The following is a 12624-nucleotide window of genomic DNA, read 5'->3' as shown; positions in this document are numbered from 1 at the left end:
TGCTGCCCATGGTCATACACAGCCTGCGTACCTTTATCTTCAGGGGTGTTGGCGGAACCAGAGCGGAAACGAGAGACAACAAAAATGGTTCACTAACAAGGTCAGCCACCTCTCCCTCCAGGAGGCCAGGAGCCTTGGTCTGTGGAGACACTAGTGGACCCTTTTAGGTCCCTGTTGTGAATCCTGTGAGCCTCAGGGGGTGGCATGCAGCCAGTGTGCTAGCAACAAGTCTCTGCCCCACACCTGACTCTTGCCATCTCTCTTCCAGGTTCCTCTCTGACATTTCCTTGCTCTTACCTCTCCCATTAGGCTTAGCACAGCCACCAAGGTGTTCTTTGGAACCCAGCCGACCCCTGTGGCACCTCCCTTATCACAGTCCTGCTCTGACCTCCAAGTTTAGTGCTTGTCTTATTGCTTCCTGTGCCCCTCCTTCAATCTGTCCCTCCCACTTCACTAGGCCCCCCACATCTAGACCCACCCCTGTCTCGGGGCATCTGCACCTGCTGGCTCTTGTGCCTGGAAGCACCTTCATGCTTCTCTTTCCTCTTTCAGGGAGCCTCCCCAGGCTTCTCTTCCTCAGGGTACTCAGTGCCTCAGCAAGTGTGTTTTCCTGGATATTATCTGTGTCCCTATAGAAAGTCAGCCCTGTGGAAGCAGGTGCTATCTGTCTCCTTGCATACTTGGGTCCCATTCTCTGTGCAGGGCTAATGGATGCATAGCAGACCCTCAAAAATTCTCTAAATGGATTAAAAATAAGGAGTTTAGCATCTCATGAGCAGAGCCACCAAGGGTGATCATAGCTAACTATGCCACCCACCTATAAGTACATACTGTGTGCTAGACATTTCGCCTTGACAATTATTCTGCCTTTTTATTTTTATTTTTTCAGTTCTAGGTATGGAACTCAAGACCTCATACATGCTAGGGAAATGCTCTACCACTGAGACATATCCACATTTTGTTTGTTTTTCATTTCAAGACAAGATCTCACTATATAGCCCAGACAGGCCTTGGGTTCATGACCCAGCTATCTCAGCCACCTTAGTACCTGAGACAGTAAATCTGTACCACCATGCCCTAATTTTTGTTCATGTTTGCATCCTATACATAGGTGCTAACATCACTACTGTCTTGCAGACTCTGAAACTGGGATGCCCAGGGTCTCCAAGTCCAGAAGAATGGGCTCCAAGCAGTGCCTGGTGAACATACACTTAGTATGCATAGGGCATTGTCTCTGGTTAAGTCACTTCTTCAGGAAGAAGTTTTGGGGAGAAGGGGCCCCAGCTCCCACAAACATGACACCTGTAGCCTCCTCTGTTAGCATCCACATTCAGTCTGGTGCCTACCGAGCTCCTGATAAAGAGCAGCAGAGGGTGGTGTTGCCTGCAACTGCTCAGTAATCAAGTTCAGTAGGACAATGTTCTATACCATCCCTTAGTCTGGGAGTGCCTGGGAGGTGCCAGGGGGTGTGTGGCCCCTTCTCTGCTTCTGGTGCCCAGCACAGGACAGGACATGAATCCAGAAAACTGGGGTGGGGAGTCCTCATGGGTTAGGATGTATAAACATTGGCAGGAGAAGGGCCCCTGCTGTGTGATTGGTTCTAGTGAGGATTCATCAAGCTATTCATCGAGATGGACTTTTCTGAAATGAGGGAGGTACCACACTATCATTTTGTGACCAGAGTGTATGGGGGTGGGTCAAGGCATTCCCATTGGGTTAAGATCCTAGATTCATCCATGCCTTCAACTGACCCTAAATCTGACCTGTCCTGTGTCCTCATGCTGTGTGCCTGGCCCAGAAACTCTCAAACCCAGTTTGTCACATATCCTCACTTGTCTTCTGCACACCTCTTGCATGGAATGTAAATTCCTGCCCTATACCTCATTTGAGGTCACTGGGCAAGTCATTTCTCTTCCCAGGCATCAGGTTCTCAATCTGCATGTGATCGCAGACACCGCTTCCAAGGGAGGCCATGAGGCTCTGTGAGGGCATTTGGAAGACACCTGGCCTAAGGAGGAACTCATGGCACCCACTTCTCTCCATGCTTACCTCATGGACTCTCCCAGACATGTAGAAGAAACTGAAAACTGCCTGGAGCAGAGAGGACAAGATGTCTGGCCAAAATGGCCACCAGTTGCAGCATTATAACTGTTGCCAGTCAGGAATTTTGAGAGCCCCTGGTTCTGGAGCCATATCTTCCCTGAGCCCTGGATTCCTGTCATTCCTGAGTAGACACTTGGTAGGCATCTCTTCTCAACAGCTGCCTGTGGTCACTCTTAGTTTAGTCCTCTTCACACTGTGACTGGATCCTTCAGTCAAGTGCCTGGCTGGCTTTGCCCTGAATGCATCCTTGTACACCCGGTGCCACAGCCACTGGCACCTGAGTCCCTGGCCTCTCTGATGCAGACTCCACATTGCCATCTGCTGTCCTGGGGCACCCTAGACCTGCTTGTACCTTTGCACAAGATCTTCCCTTGGCCTTCTCACTCTCCTCAGACCTGCTCAGAGCCTCATTGCTACATCGTTCTTAAAATGACGCTCACTAGCTATCTTTCCTCGGCCCTCTTTTTTTTTCTCCTCCACATATACTAATTCTACACTTTCTGGTATACATAATTTACTTAATAGTTACTTATATTTTCTTCCTCTCTACCTCCTGCCCTAGAATGTAACCCCCACACAGTTGTAAACGTTGTTTTAATGTGTTCTGTTCCTTGCTGAGCCCAGAGCATAGTAAGGCCTCAGTAAACTTTACTGAGGGAATGGATCAGTTTCCAAGAGTAGTGTCGGGTTGCGGGGGTTTAGCATTCTCATGTCTGCTCAGCAAGCTGAAGTCTGCTGCTGCCTCTGCCTCAGGCTGTGGTCATACTTAAACCTGTTCAGCATCTGGGTATGAGACTGTGGTGGTCTTGGGCCATAGCCAGAGATACAGGCAGGCTGGAGACATTAGAAACTAAGGATGGCTTCCCTGCCTGTCCCCAGGCACTTCCCAGGGGAAGATGGAAGACAGAGAAGCCCTGCATTGAGCCACCCCTACTGGCCCATCTGGAATTCAATCTCCCTTCATCTAAGTGCAAATTCAAGAGCCTGGTCTTTTGGGGATCCTAAGCAGACAGGGCAACCACACGATGGCTTGATAGTAGTTCTTACCTGCTGCATGACGTCCCGTCTCTGGTTCATAGCAGCCAGGCAGCGCAGAATCAGCTTCGTGGCCTCAGTCTTTCCAGAACCACTCTCCCCACTGGCCAAACACAGCACCAGAGCATCAGCTTTCCTCTGCCTTTCCATGTCCACTCCAATCCATGAGCCATACGGTGGCCCAGAGGTACCCAGTGCTCTTCCCAGGGCTCATAGTAGGCTCACATCTTACCATGTAGATGTCTGGATGCAAACCCACTACCCAAGGTGCCCCGATCTGTCCCACACCTGAGCACAGCTTGGCTCACCTGATGATGACACACTGGTTTTGTTTGGCATCAAGCATTTTGGCGAGGGCGAGATTAGCAATTGCAAAGAGGTGCCTGGTAAGACAGGGTACTAGGCATCACTGTCTCTGACAGTCAGTTCCCACTGTCCCAAGACTGCCAGGGGTTTGTGGGAGGGGTTTCTCTGTTTAGCCAAGCAGCCAGCACGGCCCACCTCTCACCCTCAGTCAGAGCTGTGGTGGCTTCTAGAGGAGACTGCCATGCCTGGGGAGAGACTGCACTGAGGTTGCCTACTCCCACTCACCCCCTATGCATGGCTGAAAGGCATCCAGGGGCTCCCCAAGCTCAGAGATGGACCTAGAACATCCCAGGGCAACTCCTCCACATCCCACAGATACTCACGGGGGATTCTCTCCTAGGGCACGCCCGCTGTACTGTTGCACCTGCTCTGGCCCGTAGATTGAAAACATTTGGTATGGGTTCACCGACACCAGAATGCTGCCGATATAGGTCTGCTGATAGATGGGGACCTTAGCGCCATGGTTGCCAAGGCCATCTGTGGCTCCTCTTTCCGATGGGACAAATGTCTGACTGCCTGGCCCCATTCTGTCATCTAGTCCTCTACAGCCCAAGAGGTCCTGTGCTCTAATGGAGTCCTAAGCTCTGCATGGGCTGAAGTTGTGAATGTGAAGTGAATTAAGGCTCTGTGGCCTTAATCAGGACAAGATGGCATGTAATCTTCTGCCTACCTCATTTATCCAGGCTGCAGGCATATCTGCCCGTGCCAAGGTCAACCTCCACTGTCTAGAACAGAGAAGCAGGGATCACATGTGCCCCAAAGTCATCAAAGCCCTTACAGATATTCATGCCTTTCAGAAGTGGCTCCAGGCCTCAGGCCCTGTGTCCTGCAGCTCTGGGGTCACAGGTTTACTTCCACCCTCTGGCCACCTGTAGTCTAGAATCCAAGCATGTCCTTGGGCTGGCAAGCCCCAGACTTACATAGATGAGGTTTCGTTCAAATCTGGTCTTTAGGTTGGATAGCACAGTAGTCTCTTGGAGGTCTCTGGAAGGATGTGGAGATACTGTGAGGGTCCCCAGTCCTGGCACAGGCTCCACCCTACTTGGCATGGTGTCTTGGTCAGGTGTGTCTGAGATTAAGCCCCTTTCTGCCACTGACCAGCTATGAGACTTGGGCAAGATAGTTCATCTTGCTATGCCTCAGTTTCTTCATCTGTTCAATAGGCTGTCAAACATCATACACACTTTGTGGGACCCTGGTGGACACTGAGGTAGGAGACCTGAGGCTGAATTATTATGGTTGGAGAGTTTCAGGGATTCACAACATGTGCCAGCATTTTCACAGCAGCTTCCCATACCTCTCTTGTGGAAGAGAAACTGAGGCACAGAGTGGGGAGATGATAGGTCCATGACTGCCTAGCTGGTTAATGATATGGCTAGGATCTGAACAAAGGATCGTCTAACTCATAGAGCTTTGACTTACATTTGGGTTTTGCGACACTTCCTGACACTACTTGCAAATGGAAAAAACAGAGGCTCTGGAAGTGTTCGTAGGGGTAGATAGCCTGTTGAGGGATCCCACTAGGACTTCTCCCTCACCCCATCCACTTACTCCAGTTGTGTCATGTCCTCCACACCATCTTCCCTGTGCTGCTCACGGGACCGCACAGACGGCAGGTTGCGTATGGAGTGCATCTATGAGAGAAGGGGACAAGCTGGAGGCCTGGGTGGACCCTGGCTTGGACATACCAGGCACCTGGCCCCTGCTCTCATGGTCCGAGAGGAACGTCAAGGTTAGAACCTGGGGGGTCTTCCAGCCTCTTTGTCTTAGAGTTCAATGGTCCAGGAAGACTGTTTACAACCCTTACACATAGGGACGTGGGTCTATGTGTAAAGTATTTCGGGGGGAGCGTGCCTATGTGCCACGAGTGTCCTGCTCAGGGAGTGAGCACACACAGATACAGTCATAACCACAAACACAAGTGTCTGTCCCCTCCTTACCCCTGTCCTCTCAGTGTCCCTAATCTGCTACCCACAGATCCCATGTGTTGGCTTGTGTGACAGCTTGATGGACATCTGTGTCATGGCACACGAGGCCTCTGGAAAGACAAAGATGGAGGTTGCCCCAGCATGGAACCATCTCCTGCCCAGGGTAAGTGTATAAATACTGCATATGGACCTACTGGAGTGACACTGCCGTTCTCACAGCTCCCATGCATATCTGTGGCTATGTGCAGGCCCAAGTGCTTGACTGGGGGCGCACATATAGGTACTCTCAACATCCACTTGGTTGTACCTCCCACCTTGAGGATCTTGAAAGTGGGAGTTCTGATGTCAGCTTGGGGCTGAAGGCTCTCCACAGTGCCCATTTATATGTACACATGTATGTGCACAGTCAAAGGGTAGGCTGAGAGCTCTCATCTCTATGGATGCTCAGACTTGGCACACACCTGCTCTTCTTGCTTGCCCCTGGTATTTACTAACACACATCCAGGCACATGGACCTGCAAGGCTCTGAGTCACTGCAAGCATACACATATGCAGTTTTGGCCTTTCCCATCCCAGCTGCACCCTCCTTAGGCAAGGAAAGAGGATACAAGAGGGCCTGCGTGCTGCTTGCCCGCGCTCTGCTGTTAAATAGGATGCAGCAAGTATCAACCCTCCCGCCCTGGCCTCCAGCCCACCCATCTGGTCACGTGCTTGCCAGTGGTCACAGACCCTGAATAATTCAGCCACTCACGTATTCCAGAGTGAGGAGGGCCCAGGCATCCTTGCCCCTCACCCCTGGGCACCCTGTGCCCCGTTCCCGCAATGCTGCAGCCCACACAGCACGGGGCACCCGTCGTCGGGGCCAGGGTCCCCCTAGCAGCCAGGCTGCCCCGTTTGCCATTGCTAGGTCAGCTTGCTGCCTGTTCTGTGGGCACGGTGTGCCGAGGTGAAGAAGTACCGCCTATTACTGCTTGCCCCACCCATTCTGGGTGTCCCCAGGGAGGCTAGCATGATCACCTACCTCCTCCAAGGGCCACCCAGCATCCAGATCACCTTCCACCATGTATGTGGCAGCCAGTCATAGCCTGGGACTCCCTGAGACAGGCTGCCTGGCTATACCCAACAGACTCCTGGCTTCTGGGACTCAGTTTCCCTACTCTGTAATGAGACAGTCAGAAAGTAGGATCCTGTACCTCTACTCTCATATAGTCCTTTTCTACAGGGCCTGGCTATGCTGGGAAGTCCTTTGTCTAACCCCCAGATTCCCTGCAAGGTGCAGGTCCTCACCTTCAGAAGGGAGAGAGGGCCATGTAAACAGCCACTTTTCAGGGCTGCACATGACCCGTTGGGCCACTTCTCATTCTGATTCTTAAGCCAGAACTCCCAACCCCACCCTCTGACTTGTACCTCCATACCTCGCTCTTCCATGTTTGGGAGCCAGTCTTTTTCCAGGGGCCCCTGTGGGACAGGCAGTCACCTCTATGGCCCAGGAGGTGGGATTGAGAGGAGTGGGTTCGTATACGTGGCCAGGGAGAGTGAGCATCTGTTGGTGGCCAGAGGCGGGACCAGCGTAGACTATTGGCTTTGGGTGGGATATTCTCTGGATCTTGGTCTGGATGCTCTGGATGCTGCAGAGGAGCAGGCCTTTTTTGCTGGAAGGAACTCACCCCTCGCACTTGAGGCATGACCACCGCGAACCGCCCAGGCTCAGCCTGGGGCTTCTCACCTGCCTTGAGCAAGAACACTGGGGCTCTGGTGGGGCCCAAGGGAGCTGAGGTTCTGGACAATGTCTTCCAGCGTCGCCATAGTGGCCATGTAGCCCTTGCCTGCTTATGTGTGACCAGTGGATATGAGAGGCTGAGTTGTAAATCCTTCCTCTCCAAGCTAAGATTTTTGTTGGGAAGTGTTGGGTTCAGGGTCTCAGGCTCAGCTGGTGGCTGAGAGTCCTCTGAGGTGACTGCTTTTTCAGGATTCTCCAAGCTTGGACTGGCTGACTCGGTGAGTTGCCCAGGTCCTGGGTCATGGTGTTGACCCAGGAAGATACCAGTTAAATTGGAGGCTTGATTCTCATGTGCAGGACTCATGTGTTCATGCAAGGGGTCTTCAGGCACAGGAGAGATCCTGGAGAAGCCTCTAAGGCTGCCTACACCTTCTGGCCATGGAGAAGGAGGGCGCTGTGTAGAAGGTATGTCCACATCCCAGCTGGGGGCCAACGGGGGCACTGTCCAGGGCGTCTCTGAGTCCTCTGGTTCACGCTGATTCTCTTGGTGCTCCAAAGACCCTGTAGCCCAGGGCCCAGCACTGGGTGGTGGGCGGTAGGGCCTATGTATCCATGGCTTCACAGCTCGGGTAGGTGGCTCGCTGAGTCGCCGCCAGGTCCGTGGAAGGCGTGAGGGCAGGTTGAGGGACCGGTGCCGGGGGCCATGGTTCAGGAGTGGTGGTGGTGAGGGTGGTCGCGGAGAACCTAGCACTGGTGAGCAGGGTGGGCGTAGGCGCCCAGAGGCTCGATGCATGGAGAAGGTCTCCCGAAGTGACTGAGGCCTTCGTGGAGGGGGTGGGAAGGGTGGCTGGAAGGGACCCCTTCGGAGGGATAACTGAGGAGACAAGGGCCCTAAAGGTGAGCCGTAGCCCTGGCCTGGCAGGCTCCTCAGAGAGGGCTGGGGTGAGGGCAGATTGGGCCTTCTCCTCGAGCCTATCAGGGAAGACCTGGGGAAGCCAAAACCTGCCCCTCGACTGCGACTGCGGGATGCTCGGAAAGATGGCCGGGGCACAGGAAAGGCCAGAAGGTCAGGAGCAACCTCTGGGCTAAGAGGAGGGGGCTCAGCAAAGCCCCACCAATTTGCCTGGGGTGTAAAGGGCACATGAGCTGGGGCAGCCCAGGGAGGTGGGCGCTGTCGGAGGGAGCCATAGGGTGAGCTGTAGGGGGAAGCTAGCCTTGGAGGCCTGGAAAGGGCTGGAGAGAAGGGTGGAGCTGGCGGTGGGCCAGGGCTAGGAGATGGCCCAGGCACTGGAGGAGAGATGAGTGCACTCCAGTGGGTGGGGGTCCGCGGTGTGGGCCTGGGTGAGGGTGGGCCATGGGAGTTGTTGTTGTTTCGAGCCTGTGGCTGACTGCGTCTCAGCACAATAGGTGTGTTGGGCCGATCAGGGTCCATGCCGGCCAGCTTGTAGCCAAAACGTTTGTAGGCTGCCTCTCTGACTGTGGGCCGCCCGGCTCGGGCCTTCTGGCTGCCCCTGAGCCGTGGGATAGGCTTCTTTTCTGACAGTGTCTTTTTGAGGAACCGTGCCAGTGAGGTGGCTGGGCGTGGTGTTGGGTGGACAAACTCGGGGCCAAAGCCTAGGCCTTGGCGGGCACCAAAGGCTGACAGGGCTCGCTGCAGGTTTCGCTGGCGTGGTGTGAGGAAGCCCCAGTAAGGGTGGGTGTAGGGCATCGTGGGCACTGGAGGCATCTCCTCCTCTTCTTCCTCCTCCTCTGCGTCCCCTAAAGGCAAAGGGATGTCTAGAGAGGGCGGCAGGGGCACCTCTAGCTTCTCCTTCCCAAACAGCTTCACCTGAGGCCGTGGGAAAAGGCGGAACTTTCGGATGAGGGACAGCTTGGATCTGGCTGGCTTGTCCATGCCTTGCTGCTCAAAGAAGGCCGCACTGGGAAGGCGGAAGGAGGTGCTCTGCCGTTCCCCACCCACTTCTTCCGGCTCCTCCAGTTCTGCAATGTCATCCATAGGGTGGGCATATGGGTTGTGGGGCGACAATATGGGTGGTGGCACCCAGGGGTACATAAAAGCTGGCTCTTCCGGATATACATAGGGCACCCCAGGGGGGTAGATGGCCTCAGGCCCACCACCATAGATGCCTTCAGCATAGGGAACCCCATAGGGATCAAAGTAGGGTATGTCATAAGGAGTGTCATACGGGAAGTCATAGGGTGGATATGGCATGTGGTGAGGTGCATAGGGATCCAGGTAGTAGCTGTATGGGTAGGCCTCATCCTCAAAGCTGTCACGGTAGCTGTAAGGAGATGAATACCCTGATGGGGGCGCATATGGGGGCGCAAAATCATCGTAGCCGTAGCCATATCCATAGCCAGGGTAGAGGGTGTCGCCATAGTAGTCAGGATGGTAGTAGCTGTATGGGTCTCCGGATGGGTACCCATAGTCGTCATAAGGTGGCCATGCTGGGCTGTACGCACCGAACCCAGACAAGTAGGGCTCCTGCTCCTCGTAATGGTATAGTGATTGCTGGTCGTAGTAGTCATCGCCCTCACGGTGATAGTCATAATATTCACCCAGGTCCTGGAAGCCCTCGAGCCCATACAAGGACTTGCGGGAGCCTGCATGCCGGAATGGGGCCTCGTCCTCAAAGGGCAGGAAGCCCACGGGCTCCCCGGATGAGTAGATGCTGTGGCTGCGGGGGAACCTGCGGAGCCGGCCTCCATGCCGCAGGATCTCAGCGCCCGAAGGGAAGGGCAGCTTACGCGAGCCCACGCGGGAGCTTGAGCGCTGGAGCCAGGCGTCCAGTGTGGCCTGCTCACTGCCTGACTCCTCGGCCTTCTTGAGGAGGAATTTCTTGGTCAGCCAGTTAATAGCTGTGGACGCCTTGCTAAGTGACTGGGCACGAGGCTTCAGGCGGCCATAGCCGCGCCGTCCCGGGAAGCGGATCACCATGAACGAGGGCTTCTTTCCCTTCATTGCCCGCTTCTTTTTGCCCACACGCATCTGTGTCATGAGCTTGGATGTGGACTTGAGTACAGTACGGGCCTTCTTCTTGCGTTTGGTCTTCTGCGGACCAGTGTGGAGGCCCCAGAAGAAGGCCGATGCACTCCGGAACTGACCCTTCTTGGAGATCTTGGGCGTGCGGTCTCGGAAGCCCATGAACAGCCGAGATGTACCCTTCAGACTCCTTTTGGGTTTCTCCGGCTCCGGGGCCTTCTTGCCCTTCTTTCCTTTCTTAGCTTTCTTCTCCTCATCTTCCTCTTTCGCCATGGTGGCCTCTGTGCCCGATGGGCCTGGGGTAGGTGTCACAGGTTCAGGAACTTGTAGGCACTGCTTGGAGACCAGCTAGGTCTTCTTGCTTGTGACTGGACCTAAGTCTCTTTGGTGTCTGAGCAGCTGGGACTCTCTGGGTGGCATGGAGAGGGAGGATCCATAATTCATCCTCTAGACTAGCCTTGGGTTTCACTTTTGAGAGGTGGTGGAAAGTGCTTGGGTGTTGTTTTCTAGTGGGGGTAGACTGGGAGGCCTGTGCTGGGGCAGCAGCCTGGCTTTAGAGTCACCATGGCAACAACTTGCTGACTCTGGCCAAGCCCTCCTGTGTCCCAGCTGGCTAAGCTCCAAGGAGAATGGTTGCTTAACAGAGAGGGACATTAATCTCCAGAGGGGGACATCATCTGCCCTAGACCCCCTGCATGGTCCCAAAGTAGAGACAGGTCTCCTGAGGCCAGGGCAGGATGGCCACAACCCACCACATCACCTTGGAGGGGAACTGGAAGTGAGAAGCAGGTGTCCAAGGCTGTGGCCAGTGTAACAGGAGCTGGCTGACTCTGGGGAGCTGAATAATGCATCATGGAGAGCCCGGCTGCTGCCTCAAAAAGCAGGGCAGGGTGAGCATCTCGGCAGGTCATGGGGAGGGGGAGGGCACTGAGGAGCAAAAATGGAGCACGCCCCAGCTCTCCAACACTGCCATTGATGATGTAGCCTCAGGAAAGTCCTTAGCCCTCTCTAGGCCGTGGCTTCCTTTTCTGTAGAATGGGAGTGACAGGAAGAAGTAGGACCTACTGGAATTACTGGGTAGTTTAAGAGGCAGCAGGGGCCTCTTGGCAGTTCGTTACCACCCGCAGACCAGTGCTATTGGTGATGTGGAGCCAGGAGGCTCATTACTGCCCAGGATCTGATCCACAGGGATTTACGAAGTCTGGAGGAGGAGGAGAGAGAGGAGAGGAAGAGGAAGAGGTGGAGGATGAATGTCAGATAGCTAATTAGGCACAGGAGGCTTGGGGACTGTAAGAATGGACTCCACACACACCAGTTTTGAATTCCATGTCTTATTTCCCTGTAACATAGTAATTTTTAGAAGGTACAATATCACAATTGACTTTAGAACTTAAAATGCTTGTAGAAGGTGGGAGGAGGCATCCCAACTCCCCTTAAAATTTAAAGTACCATATGAAAGAGAGAGAGGTACAGACAGATAGCCAGGCCTACTGAGGGAAAGCTATTTCTCCCTGGTAAAATGTGACTAATGTCAGGCCTCTCTATGTAATTCTGGCTGTCCTGGAACTCTCCATGTAGAGCAGGCTGGCCTTGAACTCACTGAGATCCTCGTGAGCACGACAGAAACAATCACACACTATACAAAGGCCATGGAGGCAGTGTGCCATTGAGTTTCTGACCTTCCTGGTCCTGGCTCACCTCTTCTCTCGGGAGTGCTTTCTTTCCTAATAAACTATCTCTTCACCCACCATTATCCATGTGTCCTGGTCCAATTGTTATTATTATTTTTTATATGTATGTGTGATGTGGTAGGGTAGGGAATAGGCTGAAGGGATGGTGGTTGAGGATTTGCTACTGCCGAGAGCCTGGAACACCAGTGCATGCCCATTAGACCCTGATATTCACTGATGGTAGTTGGTGCAGCATCAGCCAGAAGGTAAGATTTATTTTTCTTTCCATCCTCCCTTCTTTTGTCCCTCCCAGGTTTTTTTTTTCTTTCTGATAGCCCAGGCTGGCCTCAAATTACATAACCAAGGATGACTTTGAACTTTTGATACTTTTCTGCCTCTCAGGTATTAGGAGTACAAGCAAATGTGACCCTGAACCCAGCTCTATGTGATGCTGGTGACTAAGCCCAGGACTTCATGCATGCTGAGTGAGCATTCTACCAGTGTAGTCATGTCCCTCACCCAAGGCTTATGTTTTTAGTTTTATTTTTTTAATTTTTACTTATTTAATTTTGTATGTGTGGGTGTTTTGCCTGTATGTGTGTATGTCTACCGTGTGTGTGTGTGTGTGTGTGTGTGTGTGTGTGTGTGTGTGTGGTGCCTATAGAGGTCAGAAGAAGGCATTAGATTCTTTGAAACTAGAGTTATAGATGGTTGTGAGCTGTCATGTGTGTTTGTGGAACTGTACTCAGGTCCTCTGGAAGACCAGCCAGTGCTCTTTACTGCTGAACCATCTATCTAGCCTGTTCCTAATTTTTAAAA

At 53.3% G+C, this 12624-nt stretch overlaps 1 protein-coding gene across 1 annotated transcript in view; it reads right to left on the bottom strand.

Annotated features, from left to right (window-relative positions):
- Myo15a (myosin XVA) overlaps positions 1–10408 on the bottom strand; it is a 52879-nt gene extending 42471 nt beyond the window's left edge. The window contains exons 1-7 of the mRNA XM_027427292.2: positions 6848–10408; positions 5056–5138; positions 4425–4488; positions 3828–3937; positions 3447–3521; positions 3151–3241; positions 32–37 (exon numbers count right to left, since the gene is read on the bottom strand). Of these exons, the coding sequence (XP_027283093.1) occupies positions 32–37; positions 3151–3241; positions 3447–3521; positions 3828–3937; positions 4425–4488; positions 5056–5138; positions 6848–10408 (3990 nt within the window). The remainder of the gene's footprint in view (positions 1–31; positions 38–3150; positions 3242–3446; positions 3522–3827; positions 3938–4424; positions 4489–5055; positions 5139–6847) is intronic.
- Positions 10409–12624: the final 2216 nt, after the last annotated feature.

Source organism: Cricetulus griseus, chromosome 7, assembly GCF_003668045.3.
Source record: "Cricetulus griseus strain 17A/GY chromosome 7, alternate assembly CriGri-PICRH-1.0, whole genome shotgun sequence".
Lineage (NCBI taxonomy): Eukaryota > Metazoa > Chordata > Mammalia > Rodentia > Cricetidae > Cricetulus > Cricetulus griseus.
The sequence above is the reverse complement of the archived record's forward strand: the minus strand, read 5'-3'. Positions and strand labels throughout refer to the sequence as shown.